We start from the raw sequence: 26,521 nt of genomic DNA on the forward strand, positions 1-26,521 counted from the left end.
TATATATATATTTTTTTTAAATAAAAATTATAGATGTACTATAAATAGAGAATATTATTATCAAGTGAGGATTTAATAATACAAGTTTTAGTATAAATAAAAGGATAGTAGTAGTTTGTATATATTTGATTTAAGTTTATTTAAAAAGTCATATGATGAATCCATAAAATAATGAAATTAATATACTCTAAAAATAATGATATGCTAAGATGGGTAGGGTATAGAGATTAATCAAAAATCGGTGAACTAATACGTGAACAGTTCATACTAAAGATCGAGTTAGAAGTTTTATATAAAAATATCAAATGGAGAAGTTGGTCTTAGGGAAGCATGATTTTGTCGACACTAACTACACAAACGACCACTTATCGTTCATTTGTCTCTTGGTGTTGGCGACCGAAAACCGAAGAACAACTATCTAGATAATGATGATGATGTCGGTGTGTAATGGAAAGAGAGAAATTAACGTATAGAAGAAAAACGGTATTACAAATTTATCATTATATTATTTAAACATACCAAATATATCGGAATGTAGCGATAAAATTAAAAGTTATAGGAGCGAATATATTTATATAGATATATATATATATTTTTATACTATCCATAGAAAGAAAGTATATGTATAGAGTTAGAATAGGCGATGATTATAGAGAAAAGAATAGTAGTGGTAAATTATATTTATATTTTACTTATCATGATAAAATTATCAAATAATATTAATATCTTAAAATTTACTCAAATATTTTATATATACATATATTTTTTTTTGATATTTTTTCGATACGAACAGTAGTATTGATTATTATTATTTTCTTATAATGAATATATAAATTATTTAAAGAATTATAAATAGTTTGAAGAACAGTATTTTACATGTATATGATGTTAGGTTTGGTAAGTATAGAGAAGCCAAAAATGTAATAACATATTATATATGCCGCTTATGCGATAAAAAGTTTTGCGATAATTTTTATTATATATAGGTCATTTTAAGTATTGTAGTCTATTTGTAATATTTTATAGTAAAATAGTAATATGATGGATAATGATAAGGAATATGATTAATAAATGTTGATAAAAAAAACTTAATTAATCATTAGTAAATGATAAAAAAAAAAGTATAGTATTAAAATGTAATATATTTTATTTGAAGTTAAATCTGTTAAAATTAAATGAAATAATATTAACATAATATTAATATTATGGTAGATATTTGTGTAAAAACAGTTTAAATATTCGTAATTTATAGAAAAAAAAAGTATTTGTATAGTTTTATACATAACAAATAGGTAAAAAAACTACACTTTTTTATATAAAAAAAAAGTTAAATAGAAAAGTTTATTTTAACTTATCTATCAAATAATATTGGGTAATATTTAAATGACAATAGAAAAATAGATAACGATTAACAATAAACCGATAGTATTAAATTAAATAAATGTTATTCTATTATTAAAAGATTAAAAGCATTTTATATAAAAATTTTTCAATAAAATAATATAATTATATTTATCAATTAAAAAGAAATTATTTTTTTAATAACATAACAATTAAATGATAAAGAAAATATTATTGTATTTTAAAATTTTATATGTACTTGTGATAAAAAAAAAAAATAAAAACAAAGAGATGTATAATTTTAATATATGAAACAATAAAATGACAAATCTTTCCATGTATACTTCTTTCTCTATCTATACATTTTAGGTGTTTAATTTTATTGAAAATCAATGATTTATTTAACCCTTTAAATATTTCTTTTAATGGCACAAACTATATAAAATTACTAAAATATATAGTGAAGACATATTAGTTTTACCATTAAATTATCAAATAAAATAAAAAAAATATTGTTAATATAATATTTTAAATTAATATAAAAAAAAGAAGTTCTATTGCATTAAAAATATATATATGTATAAAAATTTTTATATATATATAAATAATATATATTTTTATGTTAAAATATTTAAAAAAAAAATATTTTTGTTGACTATTGTATGTTAGGAGTTTTATATATAAAAATATATATATATATATATATATTTGTGGTTATATTTACAAATATGAATTAAGAGAGGGTGCTCTCCATCAAAAAAATTATTGATAATCCTTTTCTTATGTGTTCAATGGCACCGGAATATATTATTATAAAAAGAAAATTATATTACTTATAAAATAAAAAAAAAATAACAAATATTTTTTTTTCATTCTATAAAATCTTCTTTTGTCTGAATTTCCATACTTCTTCTTGGATCTAAAAATTGATACGTACCATCATGTGGATGATCATTTACAATTGGTAGTGTTGAACTGGAACCATCATCAGAAATGGTTGTTTTAGTATTTTTACTTGGAGACATTGGAGAAAGAGAACTTTTTAAAGGTGATACATTTTTTCCTAATGTATTTATATCACCATATATAGGTATTGGTTTAATTTTATTTAAATGAATTGATGATGGTGTAGTTGGCCTAGATATTGTATAAATTGGTGGAATAGCATATGGTGAAGAATAAATGGCATCTTCATGAATTTGTGACATATGATATTCTGTTGGTGGGACAACATATACTGGTTCAGGAGATCTTATTATATTTGAATGGTCTGGATTAACAGTATACTCTCCTTTTCTTTCTTTATGCTTATCAGTAAAACAACAACATGTTTTAGAAAGGCATAATGATAGTAGAAGTGCTAATATTATAAAAAATAAAAGAAGTGCAATTAAAAATCCAATAATCATAGGAGTATTTTCTGATTTTTTTACTTCTTCTACATCATTTCCATTGGCAATATTCATGGATTGAAGAACTGCTTGAAGAGCAATACCATGTTCAGGGAGGACACCTTTTGTGGCAAAATCATGAATTTTATTCAAATCCGATTGATTTAAAACTGTAAATTTACCTTCTCCACTATAGACAGCTAACTAAAAAAAAAATTATAATTATATTTTTAAAAAAAAAAGGTATAATTTTTCATTGTCAAATAACCTTCAAAAAAGATTTTAATGACAAATATAAATAAGGTAAATAAATTATCCTAATTTTAATATAATAATTACTCAAAATAACTTAAAAAAAAAGAAGATTTTTTTTTGAATGAAACATCCTTAGATTAAATATTGTAACTGTCATTATACTATCTTTAATTATCTCAAGGATTTTTTTTTTCATTCTAATTATATCTTTTGATACTATTTTGAAGGGTAAAAATCAACTTACTTGATTGTTATCTCTTGTAAAAAGAATAACAATGCCATTGTCACATTCATTATTTCCTAACATTTCCTTATCAAATATTTCTTTTGCAGCTTCTTTAAATACTTTTCCAGTTCTATTAATTTTGTCATGTGTAGTAACTTGTAATAAACCAATAAATTTATCACTTCCCAATTGCCCACGAGATGAACATCCAAGTGCACAAGGACATTTTACATTTAACTGTAATTCTCTTAAAAGTGCCTCAAGTTTAGCAATAGTATCTAATTTTAATGAATGATCTGGATCACAGACAAATTTAGTTTTACCAAAACCCATTGCTTCCCTACAAACTTCATAATCTTCAAAAATATTTGTAAATCTACCATCTTCCTCTCCATTGTTTATTTTTACAAGATAAACCTTAAAAAAAAATATAATAATAATTATAAAATAAAATTTATTTTATTAAATATATTTATATATTATTTTCGTTATCTATTTTTATTTATTAAATAAAATTTTTTACTTACCAAAAAAAATATAAATGAAAGAAAAATAACTTTCTTAGGTAATGACATCTAAAATAATGTAATATATAAAAACAATAATTTATAATAAAAATAAAAATTTTATATATATTAATATATAATGGTAACAATTTAATTAATTGTTATATAATTGTTTAAAAAAAAAAAAGAAGTTTATTATTAAAAGGAATGTAATTAAATGTATCAAAAATAGCAATAGAAAATTAAACAAAAAGAAAAATTTTTGATACACCTCATTAAAATTATAGGTAAAGACATAAATGATAAAATAAAATAATGAAAATAGGTAAAAAGTTAAAGGAAGTAGTATTTTAATATAAAAGATATTTAAGTATAGTTTTTATAAAGATAATATCAAACTTTTTTACCATTTTCAAGTATTATAATGCTACGAAATATATATATTTATTAGAGAAAAGATGCATTTTTCTTTTTGATATATGTTAAAATTTTTATGGTAGTGATATTAAATTAAAAGTTTTGTTGACAGGTACCACAATAATAGATAAAATGTTATATTAAGTAATTACATGTTTATACATTTGATAGAATAATTAATGTAAAGAAATAGTATTATAATTAATATATACAACATAATTTAAAATTTTTTTAATATAATTTTTTAAATAAATTAACTATATTATTATAATTGTTTTAAAATAACATGAATATTAAAACTAGCCAATCAAATATTTTACCCTTTTAATTGCTATCTTTTTTTTTAATTTTTATTTTACTAATGTAAAATGAAAAGATAATAAAAATGATTGAATATTGTTAAAGAAATTTGAAATGTCCTTAAACTTGTCACAAAAATCATCTATACAACAATGGCACATTAATTTTTACGCACAGTTGGTTAAAAATAATAGACAATAGAAGGAGTAGGTGCAAAGGATGTCAATAGAAGAAATAATATAACTGATTTTCTACATTTCATCTAATTTTTTTTTTTTTTAAATTATATTCCAACCTCTTTTATTATATAATTATCAAAAATTTTATTATAAATATAAATGAAGAAATTTTTAATACATAATTGTCAATACATAAACATTGATAATTTTAAAATATTCATCAAAATAAAATGTGTAATTTTAACAAAGATTAAAAATTACTTCAAAAAAAAAAAAAACAAAATTAGCATCATTATAAAAAGATTCTACAATATATTGACTGTTGACCTTTTTTAGAAATATGATAATGGATCATTTGATAAATAGTTTTATATTATATTTGTTATACAATAGATTCCACTAGATGAGAAAAAAAAAGAAGGAAAAAAAATTATACATAATTGAGAAGCTTGAAAAAAAAATTTTAAATTAAGGTCATATATTAATAAAAATAAATTTTTAATTCTAATGAAGTATCCTTATAGCAGATCAAAAATATGATTAAGCTTATCATTATATTACATCAATTACATGAAATAATATGGTTTACCATTTCATATGACAAGAAAGGACATATTTGTTTCAATTAGGGGTAAAATTTGTTAAAATAAAAGACTTGTTTTTAAAAATTGTTAAAGATTCAAAAGACCTTGCACTTCTACTTTTTATATATATATAACATAGAAAAATAACATAACAATTTTATAGAACAAAGAGATAGGAGTTAAAATAATATGTTATATGGCTAATCATATATATATTATTTAATAATTGAAATTAATTTTATGAATAATTAAATATAATGAAATTTTATAATTAAAAAAAATAATTAAAAAAAAAATCATTAATTTTATTAATTTGTATATGTAGAATAATTAAAGAATAAAGAAACCTGTGCTGATAATGATGGAGGAATTTGTGATATCTCTTTATTAAGGAGGAGTTTCGGATCAACACGTTCTGTTACACTTTTTTTATTATTGTTTATATATAAATCCCATAAAGATTTCATATTTGGAAATTTCTGTGTTATTATTAAAGCTTTTTCAATTGACATTTGTGGGCATACTGTTAATTGTTTTGCAAAAACCTGACGAACTGATTCTGACACACTTTTTTTGTTCTTATCTTGATATCTTTTAAAATCTGGCCCAGAAAACTAAAAAAAAAAAATATATGTTAAAACATTAAATAATAAAAACATACTATCTCATTTTTTGATCTCGCTTTGAAACGTTCAGTTGTAACTTTTAAAAAAGTTGCTGTATCAGCAGCAGATTCAGTTCTTTGGATAAAAAATTTATGAATGACATTAAAACTGCATAAACTTTGTTCGAGACTAAAATCAGGTGTATCTTTTCCTTCAACTAACAAAACAATGTTTTTAATACCACTTTGTTTTAACCTTCCTTTTTGATCTTCTAAACGTTTTGATCTAATACTATGCTTTAAATCATCCCATGTCTTTCTTTCAATAACATAATCTAAAACTATTTCTTTTGTAGGTGTTCTCCAAATCCATATAAAATCTCCCACTGACAATGGCATTAATTCAATTTGTACATTATCTTTAATTAAATGATCTACAACTGTTTTATGCTTATTCATTCCATGTTGTTCCCTAATATCACACACTAATATAACTTGACCACCTTCTGTTGTTGGATCGGCAAAACAAATAGAAGTTTCAAGATTATTTTCATTAATTAAATCGTTTTCTTCACTATTTATTATTTGAGAATTTAAATTCATACAAACATCATCATTAATCGCGGTAATTTTTTTTGACTCACAAATTTCAGATGTAATTTTCATGTTATTATATAAATTACTTTCATCATTTTGTGAACAAATATTAAAGTTATCAAAATGTTGCGGTAAAGTAGTTTTACTTGTTTTGGATGAGGTCTTTTTAATAGATAAACCACTTTTCATAGTATTTTTGTCTGATGTACCAATCTTTTTAGTTGAATTTAACAATTCCAATATTTCTCCGCTTTTTAATTCTTGTATAAATTTAATACTAGGCTCTTCACCTAATATAGTTTGTATATCACGATATGCTTTATCTAATCGTGTTGCAAGAACATTTCCTATACCTAAACTTAGATAAAAGTTTTTATAAAACATGAAAATATGACTAATTACATTTTATATATACCTGAAACTTGTTTTAGCTCCCCATAATCCTTCAAATGAAATGGATATTTAGTAATATTAGTTAGAGCTACTTTCATAATACGACGTGTCTCTGCACTTTCTGCTGTTTTTAACCAGTCATGCAATATTTTTATGAAAAACGAGTTTCGTGAATAAACTTTCTTTACTTTTACACGAATTTCCTCTGACATCCTTAGGTGATTGATAAAAATTAATATATTAGTAGATTTTTCTTATTAAATTGACATAAATTACTAGTAAAATAGTTTATCAAAGAATTTTCATTGATTCTATAAATTTACCGCCAGATAATACTATTCCAAAATTAATAAAATAAAAACACTTTAAATAGGTAAATTGTTGTCCTAAAAATTTGTAAACAAATTTTAATATAATATAAGAAAATGTCTTAAATGATTGTTTAATGATTATATTGTTAATATGGCAACTTCTGTCATTTCAAAAGCTCCACCACTTCCAAAATTACTGACTTCTTCAAAAGTTAAAATTCTTGTTCCTCCAAAAGAAAAAATTAATATATTACTGGAAGATGATATAAAAGAGTGTGGTGATATTTTTGAACAATATCTTCGCCTCACTAAACTTGTGGAGCATTTATCAACAAAAGAAGATTATTTACGTGATGCAATTAGAGAATGTAAAAATGAGATAGCTCATGCAAATGAAGAACTTAAAACTCTTCAATCAGTACCTTTATTGGTGGGAGAGTTTTTGGAAGCAATTGACAAAAATTATTGTGTAGTTGAGACATCCACTGGCATTAATTATCATGTTCGTGTATCATCAAATGTTGATAAATCAAAATTACATGTTGGCACAGCAGTTGCTTTAATGAAACGATCTAATGCTATTGTTGATATACTACCACCAGATTGTGATAACACTGTTAGTCTTTTAAAAACAACAGAAAAACCAAATGTTTCATATTCAGATGTAGGTGGTTTAGAAATTCAGAAACAAGAAATTAGAGAAGCAATAGAATTACCAATGACTCATGGATATCTCTTTCAACAAATTGGTATAGAGGAACCAAAAGGTGTTATGTTATATGGACCTCCAGGTTGTGGAAAAACAATGTTAGTTAAAGCTGTTGCTACATCAACAAAATCAAATTTTATTAGATTAGTTGGAAGTGAATTTGTTCACAAGTATCTTGGAGAAGGTCCACGTTTGGTAAGAGATGTTTTTAGGATGGCAAAACAAAATTCTCCATGTATTATATTTATCGATGAAGTTGATTCTATTGGAACAAAAAGATTCGACACAAAAGCTGGTGCAGACAGAGAAGTTCAAAGAATATTGTTGGAACTTCTTAATCAAATGGATGGATTTGATCAAAATTCAGGAGTTAAAGTAATAATGGCTACTAATAGAATTGATACACTTGATCCAGCTTTATTAAGACCAGGAAGAATAGATCGAAAGATTGAATTTCCTTTACCTGACAGAAGGCAAAAACGTTTACTTTTTAATACAGTAACTTCAAATATGAGTTTGGCGAATGATGTTGATTTGGAATATTTTGTATCATTACCAGATAAAATAAGTGCAGCAGAAATTCGAAATATTGCTACAGAAGCTGGAATGAGGGCAATTAGGAGTAATAGATATTCTGTAACAGCTAAAGATTTTCAAGATGCTTATATTGCTGTTACTAAAAAGTGCAATGAAGAATTGAATTTTTATGAATAATTGTAATACAAACTTATTTTTAACTTATAATTGACTGATTTATATATAAATTCAATATTAATATAATTAAAATAGGAAATATTTACATATGAATTATTTTCCAGATAAAAATATACATTTTTTCCAAAAGAGTATTTAAACAGGAGTAAAATAAAGGATTAATTTAGTACAATAGTTTCCTTATTATTTATTAATAATTTATTTATTAATTTTAGCATTTAATAAAAGGAAGTACTGTATTGTTTTACCAAACATTTTTATTAATTATTCTACAGTAACTATAATATTTTATTGTTAAAGTTATACAGTTAAAGTTTTATAGAAATAAATTGAAAATCTTAAGAATAATACGAATAAATCTTTTGTAAATAAGACTTTTGATAAGTTGCATGAAAAATATTAAAGTATACTATTTAAAGATTTGTAGTAACATAATAAATTTATTATCTATTCTGATAAAAAAAATAATATTAATAGAAGTAATATTATGTAAATTGAATAAACTTTTTTCAAAATTTATTGTAAAATTGCAAATAAAATTCTATGTTATTTCATTTTTGAATTCTTCAATTTACTATTAAAACATTTTTATGCCTAATAACGTTGTAAATTTCTATTAAAGATATTTTTTAAAATTTGAGTAATAAAGAATTTCCAATTATTTAAAAAATAGAATAAATAAAATTAACTAACAAAATTATATCCAGACTATTTTTAGAAACTATTTTGATAATTTAAACATGATATAGATGAATAATTTATTGGTTTTTTTTATTAGTTTATTTATTTTTCTGGTTTGTAACAAATAAGATACTTTTATTCTAATATTCTAAAAGACATCAAAGTAATATCTTATTTCAAAAAACGTTAATAAAGTTAATATTTTTTCTTTTATCAATCTCGTTAACACAATGTAAAGTGTAGAAAATATTTGTTAACAATTAAAAATATTATATTTACACATTAGGTTAAAACAATAATTTAAAATGATTTTCAATGAATAAATTATATGTACTCAAAATATACTTTTAAATACTTTTACATCATATCCTAAAATAGAATGTAATCTCTACAATAACATAAATAACTTACTATGAAAATAATAGATATATTTTATTAATAATATTTTTATTAAAAATTATATTTTTTAGTAATTTTTTTAAAGTTTTTTAAGTATATCAAAATTTAAATATATATATTATATAAATAATTAACCAAAAGTATAATTTTAAATTTTTATTATTTAAATATATAAACCAAATAAATTTTAATTAACATTCAGGTAAAATTTTATCATTTAAACTTTTAAATTATTTATTATTGTCTCTTTAAAATAAAAAATTTCTTTTATCAGATAAAAGATTATTGTACTTTTATATTTTTACTACGACACTGACAAACAATTAAGGTAAAAATATATTTTTCTATTAATTAGTAATATTGTTTAATTATTTAAAAATTACATTTATAATTTTTTAAATATAAATATATATTTATATAAAATTTCTTATAATTATAACAGGAAGACATATTGAATAACAATAAAAATATAACAACTAAATAATGTTTTCCTTTGAATGTATTAATAGTTTGGGATTATCATTGCAATTCTTACTTATACCTTATAAAATATCCCATTAGTTATATCTTTTCTTTTTCTTTACCACATTATTGGATGAATCACCGTGATTTATTTTTCACTATACACCATGACATTCTTTTTTTTACCATAAATTTTCCCAATATCTTTTATATTTAACTTTATTATCTGTGAAAAAAGTTTTTAAAAAAGTAAATTTTGCCATGACTAATAAAAATATATAAAACAATTTTATACCCATTCAATTTTTACCTGTTAGAAAAGTACTTTAGAATAAAATTATTATCATTTAACAGATTATCAATATTTTCTATAAAAAAAAATATTTATTTACATTGATCAGATAAATTATACTACTAAAAATAGCTAATTTATTAATATATCATTACATTGTTTATTTTAACTAGAAGTTTTTTTTTTAAGAAATTTGATGCTTTTAAATTATAAATATAAACTTCAATAATCCATGTTGTGATTTTAAAAGTTTAATGCATTTTAAATTTATTGTTTTGATCTAATTTATAATTCCATTATCTTTATGGCAAGATGTTGTTATTATAAAAAAAATACTAAAATTTGTTTTAAAAAAACAATATATATTAAGTTTTTTCATTTTTCATTTAACGAAATACATTTTTAATCAGTTGTTTGTCAATCTACTATGAGTAAAATGTCAATTTTTTTTTGGCAAAGTAATTTAAGAAACAACAATTGAAACAAAAGTTAAAAAGACAATGTTTCTAAATAATGAACAATTTTTTTATTTGAAATGATAACAAAAAAAAAAACTTTGTATTTTGTTTTGAGTTAGATTTATAAAAACGTAAAACGTTATTTTTATAGTTTTTAAAAAAAATTTAAATTCTAATTTTATTATATTTATAGATAAAAAGATATTTTACCTTTAAAAATAATATTAAAACTTTATACCATTATATAAGAATTTTATTAATTTTAAATATTTATTATAATTATAGAGTGCGGAAATATTACTTGTAGAAAAACTCGTGCTGTACATTACTTTAACCGTATTGGAGGAGTGTCACTTCCCACGTTACTTTTACTTTCACAAACAACAAAAATTGAAGAAATATAATTTTACTAATTCTACTAACAAATTATAAGATTTTGGAAATAAGTTAATTGTAATGCCTGTTTATAAAACTAAAAAAAATTCAGTTTGTTCACTGAAGGTAAGTTAACATTTTTTTTAATAGTGCCATTATTTTTTTTTTTTGTTAGTCTATTACATGTAAAAAGAATGCCAAAGTAGAAGTAGAAAATGAAAAGATTGAAAATAAATATTATTCATTTTCAAATAAAATTTTTAATGATATATCTGCTAGTGATATGATGAAAGAATTAATAAAATTAGAAGAAAAAGAGCGCCAAGAGTATAGTTCAATAGAAGAGCACGAACCACCATATATTTTTGTAGATGGTCAAAATATAAAAGCAATAAATATTGGTCCTCATATGGATGTTATTGTAATGGCTAAACAACTTTATCTTTGTGAATTATGTTTTCGAATGTTTAGAGATGAGGCATTATTTAATGATCATACTAGAAATATTCATGTTGGAAAAAATAACAGACCACCAGGACAAATAATGTATAATTGTAAACAAAAAAATTTTTCTATATGGAAAATGAATAAAGAGGAACAAAGAATATGTGAGGATTTATGTTTATTAGGTACATATTTTCTTAAATCAAAAACATCAGTTTATACAACTTATCAATTTGATCTTTATACTGCATATTTTAAGAAACCTTGTGGTAAATATTGTTTTGCTGGATTTTATTCAAAAATGCCTGAACAACCAGAACATGTATTAAGTTGTATTGTTGTTTTACCTACAATGCAAGGTAAAGGTGTAGGAACAATGTTAGTAGATTTTGCTTATTTAATGGATCGTTACCCAACACCAAATTATGGTTCACCAGAAAAACCACTTTCTGAACAGGGAAAAATTCTTTTTATGAAATATTGGAAAGCAAAAATAGCAGATTATGTTTTGAGAGAATTTTACGGGCCAAATGCTACAAATGATACACAAATTACATTAAAAAAATTAATAACACCAATATCTGAGTATACAGGAATTAATAAAAAAGATCTCGCTGAAGCAATTAAAGAATTAGGTGAAGATATAAAAAGAAAATCTGGTTTTCAGTCACTTAGAGTAAAAATAATTAATCAACTTAAAGAATTATTAAGAAAATATAGGAATGGACATTTCTATTGTCCTTATAGTCATATATCAAATAATACAGATTATGATATAACAAATGATAAAAAACGTAAACGAGGATTATTAGATGAAATTCAATTACCTTGTAAAAGAAGTAAATCAAAATCACCTGTAAAAAATTGCAAATCAGTTGTATCATCCTCATCTTATAGAGGTGTTTCACCAAATTCAGTATTATCATCATCTAGTGCCTCTTTAAATGATAATGATGAAGTTGGAATAGCATATGATAATAAATATGGAAGTAATGATTATGAAATGTATGATATGTCGGAAAATAGATCTAGTAGTAGTACACCAAAACAAAAATTTGATTCCCCTAAAACATCATATAATAATATTGAAATTATTAATATGGGAGGTGAACCAGATGAAGATGATTTAGAAGATAATACAACATTAACAGATATGCCACCACAATTATGTCAATCTATGGAAAGAGAAAATGTTGAAATTATGAATAGTAAAGAACTTTCATTAAATAATCAACAATCTAGTGATTCACCACCTCCACAATTGACACCAATGATGTTAAATATTGAAACAGTAAATGATAGTATTGAATATGTTGGTCCACCACCATTATTATCTACTGAAAATATTGAGGTAGAATCACAAAATTCTAAAGCTTGTATTTATGATCAAAATAATTCAATTAATTGTGGGGAACAGTTACCTCCAGATAATAGAATGATAACGAATAGTTTGTCGCAACAACCTCAACAAGAAATGTTACCCCAAAATACAGTTCCAGAAGATATATCAATGAATAATTTAAATATTTCAACACCAACTATGATTCCTAATCATATTGAAAATAATCAAAATGACATGCAACCTTATAGCAACATATCAAATCCATCTCAATCATATACAACAACTTCAAATATTCTTAAAAATATGGAACAAATTACAAAAATCTCTCCAGTAGCACCATCAAAAGCATTAGAAATGAATCCAATGTCAATGGCTACTGAATCACATCAATCTTCAAGTAAAAGTAATCGAAAAGATTCTGATAGTAAAAATAAAATTATACATCATCATGATACAGGACGTCATAGTCAACCTATGAATTTACCTTTAAGAAATATACCTCAATATTCTCAGTCAGTGATGTCAAATCATGAACCAATGACTCCAACAATGTCTATGAATATTAATTTAGCACAACAATATGATATGAATCAAATAAATTCTATTTCTGCAATGAATAATCCTTTTGTATATAATAATCCTTCAACAACACCGTATCCTGATCATGTAAATAATATTCGTGCTACAAATATGAATTCTCATTACAATCCTTATTTATCTCAATATCCTGGAGGTACATATAATCAGTCTGGTTCAATGAATCCATGTTTGTATAATAATAGTGGATATCCATCAATGATAAATTCAACTTCACAAATGCCTCAACAAAATATGTCAATGTTAACTAATCAAACCGGTATGGGAATGAATTATCCTTATTTTAATAATTATCCTTCTAATATTCCTATGTGTTCGAATGTTGGATACCCAGGTAGTATGTATTCAATGAATATCTATCCAAATTTTTTTAATCCTATGGGAAATAATATGAATAGATCTCAAATGCCTACATTTCCAGGGCAAATGAATCAAGGAAATCAGAGATAATTGTTTTAAAATTGTTTTTCATTAAATATTGTTATATATTTATTTGTAAATATGAGTTTCTTTTCAATTTTTACTTTCAAGAAATTTTTTTTATCAATATATTCATTTACTTTACTTTATAAAATTTTTATTAAAAAAAAAACTATTTTTAAAAATAAAAATATGTCTTAGGAGAATGTTAAGAAAAAGGAAAAATTTTTTTTTATAAATATAGTGAATATTTATATATTTCGGTGAATTAAATAATTTATTTAAAACAGTAAAAAAATACGGCAACTTTTTTTTTTATATGCCAATTAAAATTAAATTTATTTAAAGGTTTATGAAACTTGTACTTAAAAATTATAAATTAATTTTTTATCTAGTATAATAAAATAACCTAATATTCATACAACTAAAAATTTTAATATAAAATATTTTTATTATAAGCTAATTAAGTATATTTTATAAAAAATATTTTTTTTTATTTTTAATGTATAGGAAATTTTAAACAAAATATAATTTATTTAATTGAAATATTTAATCTACAAAAAAATTAAATTATAAATTGTTTTCAATGAATTTTTGATAAATTTAAACATTCTACTGTAAATATAAAAAGTAAAAAAGAAATAATATTCTAACTAAGGGAAATAAACATGTTTTTTTTTTCTACATAAAAAAAAGGAAACCTATATGTAGGATAAATATTTAAATATAATATATAAAATATTTACTAAAAAATAAAATAGTTTTATTTTTTTTTCATATGAAACTTTTTGTTTGCATATATATATTAAATTGTTATTTATAATATTAAAAATAATGAATTTAAAAATATTTTATTTAATATATAGAATTTTTAATTAATTAATTATAAAAAATATTATTCTCTCAAAGGAATTTTCAAAATACCAACACTTCCTATTTTACTTTGCTCTACCTCTCCACTAAATATAATTAAGTCATCTGCAAGAATAACTATATCTTTGACACCTCTCTCAGGAGTTTTAGAATAGTTATAAATAATAATATCAGAGATATATGTTGGAAAATCAAAAATTACAAATATTCTTACTGTATTATTTGGTAATAATGGTGTTAACCAAGTATCACATGTTCTTTTATTATCTGGTTTATCAAGAATTAAGTTTGTTGAAACACGTGGATCATTGGCTACATTAGGTAATATATTAACACTTTCTGGAAAACAAGCAATATTTTGTGCCTTCAATTTAATTTTTTTTCCATCTCTTCCCGTTAATTCAATACCATTTAATCCTATATAATAATCATCTCCCCATGTTGATAAAAGACGGAATTGATAAATGACTTTAAAAAAAATATTATTAATAAAAAATAATTATTTAATTAAATAAACATACAAGCAACAACGGATTTGGTGTTTGGTCTTGCAAATATATTAATGTTACGCCTACAAACATTAAATAAAATATCTTGAACATAATCATAATAAACAAAACCAGGACCTTTTCTTAACAAAACACTATCTTCAATTTTTTTTCCATTAGCAAATATACGAAGATATTTTACTCCAGCATAAGACATCTCTTCAGATTCATTATAATTCCATATAGATAACCCATAAAGATATACTTCGTTTTTAAATGTTACTGTAATACAAGGGCATATATTTTTATCATTATCATATGCTGTTAACCACATATTCTTTTTATTTAATGTTAAATTTTTTTTATTTAATAAATTTTGAATAGATTCATCATCACCTGCTGATGATTTTATTACATATTCTGATGTATCTATTGCTTTACCATTTTCACCAAGAAATTGAAGTCCTGTTAATCCTATAAATTCTTGACATCCCCAATTACTTAAAAGTTCTAGATGAAGAATTTTTGTCTTAATACAATTTTCAATACCATCAATTTCAATTTCTTCATCATCCTCAATCATCTCATCTAATTTAATCATTTTCTCCTGATCTGAAATACTCAATCTTCTTAACTGACTAATAGACTCCATCTTTTCTGATTCTGCAGTTGTTGGACGGTGGGCACAAACATTAACATCCTGTAATTCTCCTAAAATTAGGTACAATTATTTGTTTTTTTTTTCAATATATAATTATATTATTTCTTACCACAATTAGCAAGTTTTTTATAATTATCATTCTCATCATCATTAGTTATCATTTCAAAATATTTTAATGATATATCATTTTTTCGTACCTCTTCTAATATCTCATCTGATACGGTAAATAAAATAGTCTAAAGAAAAAATAAAATTAATAATTGATAATAATTAAATTAATAACATACATCACCAATAATTCCATTTCCATCTGATAAACCAAATGATGTAGAAATTTCACCACTAAATATAGGTAAATTATCCAAGCGTATTTCAATAAATCTTACACCCAACATCATGTCAACACGAGACTTGTTAAAATTATATATTCTAATCATAGAAACTACTTCCGTTTTTTTAAAAGGTGCTCTTATTGTTACACAACTATCATTAGGTCTTTTATTCACAATTACATTATTTGATTTATCTTTTATTGAAGGTCCACTAACAAAAAAAATTTTTTCAATTTTTCCAGATACAACTTCTCCATTACATGTCGCCTAAATAAAATATTATTATTATTATTTTTTTTTGAAATTTTTTTTTTAAAATAATAATACTTACTTGAATAGGATGAATAAGAGAACCTTGTGAATTAAAAATTTCAACACCACGAATACCAAATTTTTCATTGCTTCCACTCCATGATTCAATAAGATTTAATGATAAAACACAACCTGCTGGTAATTCTGGTATCATAATATTATCACTATATAACATTTAAAAATAAAATAAACTTAACTTACTTTAAATAACCCTTTAAATATGCTTCATTTTCCTCTTTTCTACTATTATAATTACTACTACCTTCACTATAACCACATGACTGATCCATTTTATATTTTATAGTAAAAACTTTTTTCTTAAATTTTAAAAATATATAAATATATATATGTAAATAGTTGTAACAAAAGAAAAATAATAATGAATTTTTATTTAGAGGAAAAAAAAAATAATTACATATATATATATTTTATTATTTTTGTCTTTTTAACCAGACAAAAACAACTCTGAAAATATCAGATTTTGAAGCATCAGTCTCAATGAAGGTTGTCATGGTAGCAAAAGGAACTGTTATGAAATAAATAAAAAGGGCGAAAATTACTTTGCATAGGTAATATTGTTTGTTTTAATATAAATCCTTATAATAAAACGAAGAAATAGTTACATATATTAATTATACCAAACATAATTTATGTTTATTCATAAATATACATACATGTATATATATATATATATATATATAAATGTTCTTTTTTACTCTATATCTATAATAACCTTTTCCTTCTCTGAACTCACCTGATATGAAGCCATCTTCTGAAAACTACTCTATTTCATATCTTCCCTTCTTTTATACATTTTTTTTATTTCTATTTAAAAGTAAAATTTTTAATAGAAAATTGAAATAACAAAAATATTTATATAAAGATTCATTTTGGGACTTAATTAAGTTATTTTTTCCAGTAACAATTGTTATTATTAAATATTATTTTTTGTTACTTTTATCATTTATTTACCCTTTTTTTAATAAATATTTTTTTATCTTTCACATTTTTCAAATATTAAATTTTAAGTAATTGTAAGTGATTTAAAACTTAAAATTTATATTTGAATCTTTTAAAAAAAAATTACCAAGTAAATAGAAATAAGAAGGATTTATATCAGAAGTGAGGATCTCTTTAAATTTATTTATATTAATTAGTATAAAAAAAATCATTTCTAACCTTTTTTTTATTATAAATTTTTAAAATTAACTAATTTTTAAATATTTGTGGTAATTTTTTTTTTAATCTTTGTATCTTATAAAAAATTTTTTTAAAGAAAAAAATTTTAAACATAATAAAAAAAATATTTTATTATATAAAATCTCGACAATATATATACAAAAGGATTAAGATTGGTTGACTATCAGTGAAGGCATCTTTGAAAACTGACGTAACTCAGAGTCACCATCTCCATTATACTGTACATCGGGATCAAATAAAAAATCATGTGCTGATATTTGAAGTTCAAAAGACATTCGTTTGGGTAAATTGTATGAAGGTTCTCTTATTGGAGATTGTTTAAGTTGAAGCATTTTAAGAGCATAATCTCTTGTCAAGTTTTGTAACGAATCAGATAATTTTTGTTTCGCATCTTCATCAAAACATTTTTCTATTTTTTTTAAAAGTGCCTCTTTTTCTTTGATAAAATCATAGTGACAACGAACAACATCCTCTTTATACTCAATAATTCCCTCCGGATTTCGACATTTTTCTTTATCACAACTACATGTTGGATTACCATATACATCTAAATAACATTGAATTCCATTAATTGAGCAAGAACAAGTTAAAGGTGAACAAATACCATCTTCACAATCACATCCTACAGATTTTCTATTTTCACGTATTGTATGTGTATCTTTTTCATCTTCTTCATCAATTTCAACACTAAGACCTTCAAATATATTTTTTCTAACATTTGAAGGCATTCTAATAAAAGATTTAGTATCTGTAGTATATCTTCGCATTTCATCATCAGCAATCCTTTTTTCAATATTACTTACTCCAGAATCAGAATTACCACCTTCATTACAAATTATAGAATGATTCATATTCCTCCTACTCCTAGAAGTTTTTAATTCATTTTGTGCAGCTGAAAATCTTTGCCACCTCTGCCTATTAACTCTAGTCTTATGTTTTCTCATAAAATTTTCAAATGATTTAAAATCTTTAAACTCTGATACTCCGCAATCTTTTTGACACATACCCAATGGTAAACCACCAAATGTTGGAATTGAACATTTCCCTTGCGTCCTCTCAAACCAATACACAATAAGTTTAGAAAACGTCACATGTTTAACAATCTTGGGTGATTTATTTGGTGTGTGAAATAAACTATTTGATAAGTCATCACTATTACTTAATCGCCTAAAATTTTAAAATATTACTATATGACGAATTATAAAGAAAAAAAAAGTTTAAAAAAAAAATTAATGTAGAAATTAATAACTATACCTTTTTAAACAACTTTTTCTGGGAACATTTTTTAAGCTCATCCTATCGACATCTGCCAACAAATCATCCACAATACTTTTTATTTCTAATTGGGAGGAAGAATTTCCATCCATATCCATCATAAAAGACATCATTCTTTAGAGTTATTTTTTTAACTCAAAGTACAATGTAAATTAGGAAATAGTTAAAGATAGAAAATACGTATAAAAATGTAAAACTACAAACGAATATTTGAATTTTGTGTAGTAAAAAACAGGAATTTATATAAGTGAATAGAATTATAGTAAAAAAAATTTACTTTTCTTAATGTTTCCTCTTGATGTTCTTACACCTAAAAAAAAACAAAAATAAAAATTTATAATTTTTAATATTTTATAAAAGGTGAATTATAAATTGATCATTAATAGTATACATATTTAATATTTCACACACAGACTATTTTATTTCGCTTTTTCGTTTTATGACTTTTTTACTGGAATAATGTTTATCCATTTGTTTTTGTTTTCATTTATTAACATTTATTTTTTTTTTTTTAAATAATTGACAATTGTTATCATTTCTGGGTAGTTTATATCATATTTATTGAGTACATTTTGTCAATTTTAAAATACTTATACAATAACATGTATATAATAAGTTTATAACACAACAATTAATTATTGATTTCAGATTTTAAATATTTATTATTTATAAAATATAATAGATTTTGCACACTGAACCGGATATTATTTTTATAAATTTCTTCTTGTCAAATGTTTACTTTTTTTTTTCTTCTTACTACTATGTTATATGTTTTGATAATGTTTAAATATTAAAACAGACATTTCAGGTTCTCTTACATATTTATTAATATGTCTTCTAATCATGCTGGTGCTGAATATTTAGCATCAATCTATGGAACAGAGAAAGACAAGGTTTGTTTTATTTTAATCTATTGATTTTTTATTTTTAAAAATTTTATTATTTTTAGGTTAATTGTTCTTTTTATTTCAAGATTGGTGCTTGTAGGCATGGAGATAAATGTTCCAGAATACATAATATGCCATCTTTTTCACAAACAGTTCTCTTAAGAAATTTATATCATGATCCTAATTTAGATATGAGAAAAGCAGATGTATATGCTAAGGTAAGATATAAATATTTATAATATGTAGTATATATATATATTTCTATTAATTTTTAGGTGGGACAGATGACTCCTGAAGAACAAAGAGAATTCGATGACTTTTATGCTGAAATTTTTGAAGAATGTGAGGAAAAATATGGAAAAATTGAGGAAATGAATGTTTGTGATAATATTGGAGAACATATGATTGGAAATGTTTACATAAAATTTGAACGTGAAGAGGATGCAGAGAAATGTGTTAATGCTTTAAAAGATCGTTGGTTTAATGGTGAACCAATTTATCCTGAACTTTCACCTGTAACAGATTTTCGTGAAGGTTGTTGTAGGCAATATGAACAAGGAGGATGTACAAAGGGAGCTTTTTGTAATTTTATGCACTTGAAACCTATTTCAAGAGATCTTCATAGACGTTTGTATGGTAGACGTTCTTCACCTTTAAGGAACAGAGGACGATATGGAAGTGATAGAGAACGTAGTACCAGAAGACGCGATAGAGACCGTGAACGTGATCGCGATCGTGATCACTATAGATCACATCGTTAGCTAGTATTTTGTTGTATTGTTTTTTTTTTTTTTTGTTTTTTGCTAATAATTGTTTTTTTGCTTTATTTTAAATGGAAGAAAAGCATGGACTTTATCTTTGCCAGGGGTTAAATTTAATTATTTGTAAATAAATATTTCTTTTGGATGTTACGATAACAGTATTAAATGAATTTAAATTCAATGTAAATAATTTTTTACATGTGAAAGGTTTTTTTTTTATTTTGTTTGACCTTTTCACTTTAACCGACCCTAGTTTTTTATTTTAAATAGAAAATAAATAGGAAAAGTGTTGGAAACACATAATAAATTATGTGATATGGTTGTACAATATCTAGTTGATTGTGTAGTCTATTTTTTTTATTTGTCAAAAAATTGTTTGTGTATCCATTTTTTTATGTGTGTTTTGATATAAAATTTTGTGTATGACTGATTATTATGGTGAAAATGTAATTTTAAGAGTTTTAAAATATGTCAATTATTTTAATAACATCACTTAAAAGGTATTTTCGCATTTTACTAATTTTTAAAGTACTTTATGAAGCGTATATAATAATATATTTCTGAAGTAAGTTTTAAAATACTGTTTGCCTAGTTATTATCCATCATTTCAGTTAACTATTTTTAAATATTTTTACTTCCTACACTATTACCTGTATTATATTTATTTAACAATTTTTGTAGTAAAAAAAATCAAGAAATAATTTATGAATTATATAACGGAGTTTTTTTTTCAAAAGATATATAAATATAAAAAGTTGAAAATTAATAAAGTTAAATCAAACAACATTTATAATATAATACAATTACAAAAAATATAATAAGAGATAAATTTAAAATTAAAAAATTGTTTCATATCATTCTTAAAAACGGTAAGTTGTGTTATCATTATTTTATAAAAAGTAATTTAAATATAATTTTAGATAACTGGTATAACTGTACAATTTTATGGCTTCAAAATTATTAATTTCAAATAAAATAGATACTAATTGGATACAATATCAATTTTTTTGTCCACTATATATATATTTAATATACATATTATAAATTATCATTATAAGGACATCAATTATTTGTCCTTGATAAAATTTTATCTTGTAGTGTAATTAAGAAAAAGTAATTGGTATGAATAGAAAAACCCACCTTTTATAAAAATATTAATAAACCTGATTTTTAGCTTGAACATAATTTGATTTCTTATCACTTTTTTAGTTTTTTTTTTCCATCGTCTGCCATTTTATCATATTCTCTTCAAGAAAATTATTTTATCAATCTTATAAATTTGTAATTCTTTGATAATAATTCATAGCATGGTATCACTAGTCTTTTATATAAAATAATGATAATTGAAAGTTATATATTCATAAAATATAAATCAAGTTCTACAGTATATATATATATATATATTCTTGTCCTTGACTTGTATATTTTTGACATTTTTACCAGTTAATGCTCATGTTCAATCCAAAAAGTTTTGACTATAAATTATTTATTTTTATTAATTTTATGAAAATACTTTTTACACATATTACTTTGTATTATCATTTTAATGTTCTTTTTTTACTTTTATAGGCTTATCACAATCACCTTATCTTTATTAATCACTTATTTTTATTATTATAAAAGTCTACTTATTTTTAGATATATCATTATTATTATTAAAAACTATCCTAAGTCTATAATGGAATATTTACTAAAGAATCCTAATGTTCATATTCGTGATAAAGGTGGTGTTGCTAAAAAATTAGCTCGCATGTCTCATGATGGAAGAAATGGTTTGATGGTTATTTCTGACTTTGATTTTACCTTGTCAAAATACCATGATAAAGATGGAAACAGATGTTGGGCAACACATGGTGTTTTTGATAGTGGTGCAAACAAAATTTACCCTGATTTGACTGAAAGACTTCAACGTTTAAAAGAAAAATATATAAAAATTGAATTTTGTCCAACAATGACAAGTGAAGAGAAAACTCCTTATATGGAAACATGGTGGAATTCATCACATGATGAAATTTTAAAAACAAAATTTACCTATGAATTAATTGACTCATTTGTAAAAGAATCAAAAATTGAACTTAGAGATGATTGTGTTGATTTTGTAGAAAATTTAGATGCAAACAAAATTCCTTTAATCGTCTTTTCAGCAGGAATTGGAAATATTATTGAAATTTTTTTTAAACATATATTTGAAGAAATACCAAATAATGTTCATATTATTTCAAATATGATGGAATTTGATGAAAACAATGTAGCTTATAAATTTTCTGAACCTTTAATACATACATTTTGCAAAAATTCAACTGTTATCAGAAAAGAGCAATCATTCTTTCACAAAGTAAACAATAGGCATAACATACTTCTTCTCGGTGACTCTTTAGGAGGTTAGTTAAAAATAAAAAATTCTAAATAAAATTAAACTTTTTAGATTTAACAATGGATTCTGGTGTTGAAAATGAAGGAATAGCGTTAAAAATAGGCTTTTTAAATTTTGATTTTCAAAATTTACTCCCTAAATATAGTGAAGGTTATGACATTGTTATCATAAATGATCAATCTATGGATGTTCCAAATCATATTATAAATATTATTGAGGAACAGTCTATAATTTCTCTTCCAATTATAAATCCAATAATTTCTATCACTGATACATGTCATTCTTCTGCTGATACTACAAATATAACAGATTCCGAAAAACTAAATCAAACACCTACAATTACAGCTTCTTCTAATGTCTAAAATGCTTTAAATTTTTTTTAAATATTTTTACAATATAAGATCAAAAAAATATTTAAAATACCAAAGTTTTTATTATGTAAAACTTTATTTCATTTAATTTTTATACTTAATGAAATAGTTTTTTTTTATTGTGTTTATATTTTTATAAATAAAATTAAATTTGTAGTTATGAATACATTTTATCTATCTTAAATTAATTTATAAAAATTAGTTAATAACAATAAACTTTCCATACACTATGCTATGACTGCAATATAGAATGGAATACAAAAATTCAAATTCAAAACATTACTTAAAAAAATATAATTAATAGTCTTAAATCTATTTAATTAAGATAATAGACAAAATAATATTTTATTAACTTTAGTCATAGTTCGTTATTTTTTATTTTAATAGTATCTGTATGATATATAAAAAAGTAAACATGTATTAAATAATTAACGATGAAATAAATATGAAAAAAAACTATTTTCTATCTTTTAGGGAAATTCTTTTGCTAATAACATTACATTAAAGCACGTTATTAACTTTATTTTTCGCATCAGTTATCTGATTAAAATTTTTTTTTAAATGCAAAACCTCTAGAATCAAATTATTTTCAAAAAATCATCTTTCTTATCAATATGCTTATCATTATTATAATTAAAAATTATTTTTTAATTACTTTATATAATTTTTAAAATATTATTTCTGGACGTTATTTTGTTTTTCATAAAAAAAAAAGTTTCAGATGCAAGATTCATTTGTAAAATCTTAGTATATCGTTCTTAATTGGGTTTTTCTAAAATTTCATGGTATTAAATTTCAATCAACTTTATTTTTAGAAATTTTAAAAATAATATTTTTGTTATTATACTAATAATCTTGATGGCTGCAAAATTTATATAAGAAATTTTTTTATATTTTGAAAATTTCTTTTCCACATAAAATAACACATTGAAAATAAATAAAAATTTATTTAGAAAAATCAAAGATACAACTAGTCATAATCTAAAAAAATAATTTGAAAATTAACATTGAAACAATAAAAATAATACTATTACCAAAATTAAATTGTACCAAGAACTTTTTTTTATCATTTATATTATTATATAATGTTTTAATTTACATGGAAAGGCATTTGTGAAACATTCCATATAAGGTCAAGTTAATTGAATCTCACTCTTAGTTATCCTTACATTTATTTGTACTGTTTCCAATTTACTCTCATTTGAATTACATTTTACTTATTTCTAACATAATAATACTATAGATTAAAAAGAAAATAATATATGTAAATCTTTAAAAGAAATCCAAAAATTATATTATTTGTAAAAATAAAAATAATCCTATGAATCTCTTTTTACCCAATACTTTGATAATGTAAAAAAATGTTATATCTAAACATTTGATAATTGATAGACAACAAGAACAACTTATTCTATATCCTTTAAATATTATTTATGGAGAAAATGACAAGCAATTAATAGAATAATTGATCCTTAATAATGCATCTTACAATTAAGTAAGTATAATAATAAAGACAAATTGTCTAGTCCATTTTTTTTATTACAATCTATCGTTATGTATTAATATACTCTCTCTACTCTCATGAATTATTATATATTTTAAACTACTTGCACTTTCATTCCAAATCAAACATCATAAGTATCTAATCTAAATGAGAAACTTATCTTATATTATTTTTAAAAACGTATACAACCATTATAATTACCTTTAGCTTATAAGTTATTGCATATACAATATGTATACCACTATATTTTTTTTTTTTTTAAATTTTGTACTATGGTTACATTTTTGGCGCCCTACCCTATATAGAGTGTTATATTATAGCTTACTTCATCATTATATTTTAACAAATTGACTTACTTATCTTTTAAATTAGTTTTCTTATATTAATTAAATATATATATAATTACTCTTTTTTTTTTATATAAAGTTAATTAAAATTATTTACCATATTTTAGAAAATGGCTGGAGTAGTAAGACACAATTTACCATGCCCTCCTAATCCGGCAATTTCATATACCAATTTCCATGTTGAAACATCTGTTGAAGTTATTAGTAATAGAATATTTGTTGGTGGTTTAACTGAAAATGTAAGTTTATTTTTATTAATTATATGTTGGGTTTTTTTTTTTTTTAAGATTGGAGAAGATGATTTGACAGAACTTTTTCAAAGATATGGAAAAATTTTAAATTCAAAAATTATTAGAAATAGTAATAATACATCTAAAGGGTATGGATTTGTTACTTTTGTAGATGATGTATCTGCTACAAAAGTTAAAAATTTGGCTAATCAAGACTCGAATAAATTCTTTATAGGTAATTGTTCACTTGTTATCAGGGATGCTCGTAAAAAAGGATTTGTTAGACATGTTACTCGTTGTGCTATTCCAAGTTTTCATGTTCCTTCACGAAATGAAAATTTAAATCAAGATAATTCTCAAAAAACTTATTGTAGTAATGAGCATCAACCAGCACTTCCATCACTTCCTGCACAAAATGATGGATTAATTGGAAGTCAAAACGATTCACCTCAACAGTTTCTAACTCCACCTCCAACACCAACAAATATTTCTCCTTCATTACCTCCAACATTTATTCCTTCATTTGGTTATTATCAATATCCATATCAACAATACCCCTGTAATCCATACTTTCAAGTTGGACCTCAACCTTACCAAGTTTACCAGTATACACATGTCTCACATCCTCAAAATTTCCAATACACTCAACAAAATTTAAATGTAAGAAATTACGGAAATGAATATGACAATGAACATGGAGAAGTTCCAATTGTTACAATTGAATCAGATGACGAAGAAAATATTTAAAAAAAATAATTTCTTATTGTTGATAATTAGTAACGGTTAATTTTTATTATGCATTTCTTAATGTTTTTATATCTTTTTTTTTTCTTCGTGAGATCGTATATAATAAAAGATTATTTTTAGGCGGTTTTTTAGTATTATTTGGAGTAAAGACGTTAAGTTAAT

General features: G+C 22.6%; 9 protein-coding genes across 9 annotated transcripts; 5 read left to right on the plus strand and 4 right to left on the minus strand.

The window, feature by feature from the left end:
* Positions 1-2,210: 2,210 nt before the first annotated feature.
* On the minus strand, positions 2,211-3,788 carry SRAE_2000099300 (TPM domain-containing protein; the record flags this gene model as incomplete). Its single annotated transcript, XM_024651891.1, has 3 exons — positions 2,211-2,936; positions 3,232-3,630; positions 3,741-3,788. 3 exons carry the CDS (start codon positions 3,786-3,788, stop codon positions 2,211-2,213), a joined length of 1,173 nt encoding a protein of 390 aa, XP_024505523.1.
* Positions 3,789-5,507: 1,719 nt separating this feature from the next.
* On the minus strand, positions 5,508-7,005 carry SRAE_2000099400 (Crossover junction endonuclease MUS81; the record flags this gene model as incomplete). Its single annotated transcript, XM_024651892.1, has 3 exons — positions 5,508-5,813; positions 5,861-6,753; positions 6,816-7,005. The coding sequence occupies 3 exons, from the start codon at positions 7,003-7,005 to the stop codon at positions 5,508-5,510; spliced, it is 1,389 nt and encodes a 462-aa protein (XP_024505524.1).
* Positions 7,006-7,255: 250 nt separating this feature from the next.
* SRAE_2000099500 (RE01104p) lies at positions 7,256-8,527 on the plus strand (the record flags this gene model as incomplete). Its single annotated transcript, XM_024651893.1, has 1 exon — positions 7,256-8,527. One exon carries the CDS (start codon positions 7,256-7,258, stop codon positions 8,525-8,527), a length of 1,272 nt encoding a protein of 423 aa, XP_024505525.1.
* Positions 8,528-11,275: 2,748 nt separating this feature from the next.
* SRAE_2000099600 (Enoki mushroom) lies at positions 11,276-14,027 on the plus strand (the record flags this gene model as incomplete). Its single annotated transcript, XM_024651894.1, has 2 exons — positions 11,276-11,320; positions 11,370-14,027. The coding sequence occupies 2 exons, from the start codon at positions 11,276-11,278 to the stop codon at positions 14,025-14,027; spliced, it is 2,703 nt and encodes a 900-aa protein (XP_024505526.1).
* Positions 14,028-14,892: 865 nt separating this feature from the next.
* Positions 14,893-17,432, minus strand: SRAE_2000099700 (Domain of unknown function DUF4457 domain-containing protein; the record flags this gene model as incomplete). Its single annotated transcript, XM_024651895.1, has 7 exons — positions 14,893-15,338; positions 15,392-16,069; positions 16,129-16,255; positions 16,307-16,618; positions 16,683-16,827; positions 16,865-16,980; positions 17,418-17,432. The coding sequence occupies 7 exons, from the start codon at positions 17,430-17,432 to the stop codon at positions 14,893-14,895; spliced, it is 1,839 nt and encodes a 612-aa protein (XP_024505527.1).
* Positions 17,433-18,009: 577 nt separating this feature from the next.
* On the minus strand, positions 18,010-19,239 carry SRAE_2000099800 (Axud1; the record flags this gene model as incomplete). Its single annotated transcript, XM_024651897.1, has 2 exons — positions 18,010-19,030; positions 19,118-19,239. 2 exons carry the CDS (start codon positions 19,237-19,239, stop codon positions 18,010-18,012), a joined length of 1,143 nt encoding a protein of 380 aa, XP_024505528.1.
* A 729-nt stretch (positions 19,240-19,968) lies between these two features.
* SRAE_2000099900 (Splicing factor U2AF 35 kDa subunit) lies at positions 19,969-20,786 on the plus strand (the record flags this gene model as incomplete). Its single annotated transcript, XM_024651898.1, has 3 exons — positions 19,969-20,031; positions 20,088-20,243; positions 20,301-20,786. 3 exons carry the CDS (start codon positions 19,969-19,971, stop codon positions 20,784-20,786), a joined length of 705 nt encoding a protein of 234 aa, XP_024505529.1.
* A 1,678-nt stretch (positions 20,787-22,464) lies between these two features.
* Positions 22,465-23,522, plus strand: SRAE_2000100000 (7-methylguanosine phosphate-specific 5'-nucleotidase; the record flags this gene model as incomplete). Its single annotated transcript, XM_024651899.1, has 2 exons — positions 22,465-23,167; positions 23,212-23,522. 2 exons carry the CDS (start codon positions 22,465-22,467, stop codon positions 23,520-23,522), a joined length of 1,014 nt encoding a protein of 337 aa, XP_024505530.1.
* A 1,970-nt stretch (positions 23,523-25,492) lies between these two features.
* On the plus strand, positions 25,493-26,359 carry SRAE_2000100100 (RNA recognition motif domain and Nucleotide-binding, alpha-beta plait domain-containing protein; the record flags this gene model as incomplete). Its single annotated transcript, XM_024651900.1, has 2 exons — positions 25,493-25,621; positions 25,670-26,359. 2 exons carry the CDS (start codon positions 25,493-25,495, stop codon positions 26,357-26,359), a joined length of 819 nt encoding a protein of 272 aa, XP_024505531.1.
* Between the last annotated feature and the right edge of the window lie 162 nt (positions 26,360-26,521).

Source organism: Strongyloides ratti, assembly GCF_001040885.1.
Source record: "Strongyloides ratti genome assembly S_ratti_ED321, chromosome : 2".
Classification (NCBI taxonomy): domain Eukaryota; kingdom Metazoa; phylum Nematoda; class Chromadorea; order Rhabditida; family Strongyloididae; genus Strongyloides; species Strongyloides ratti.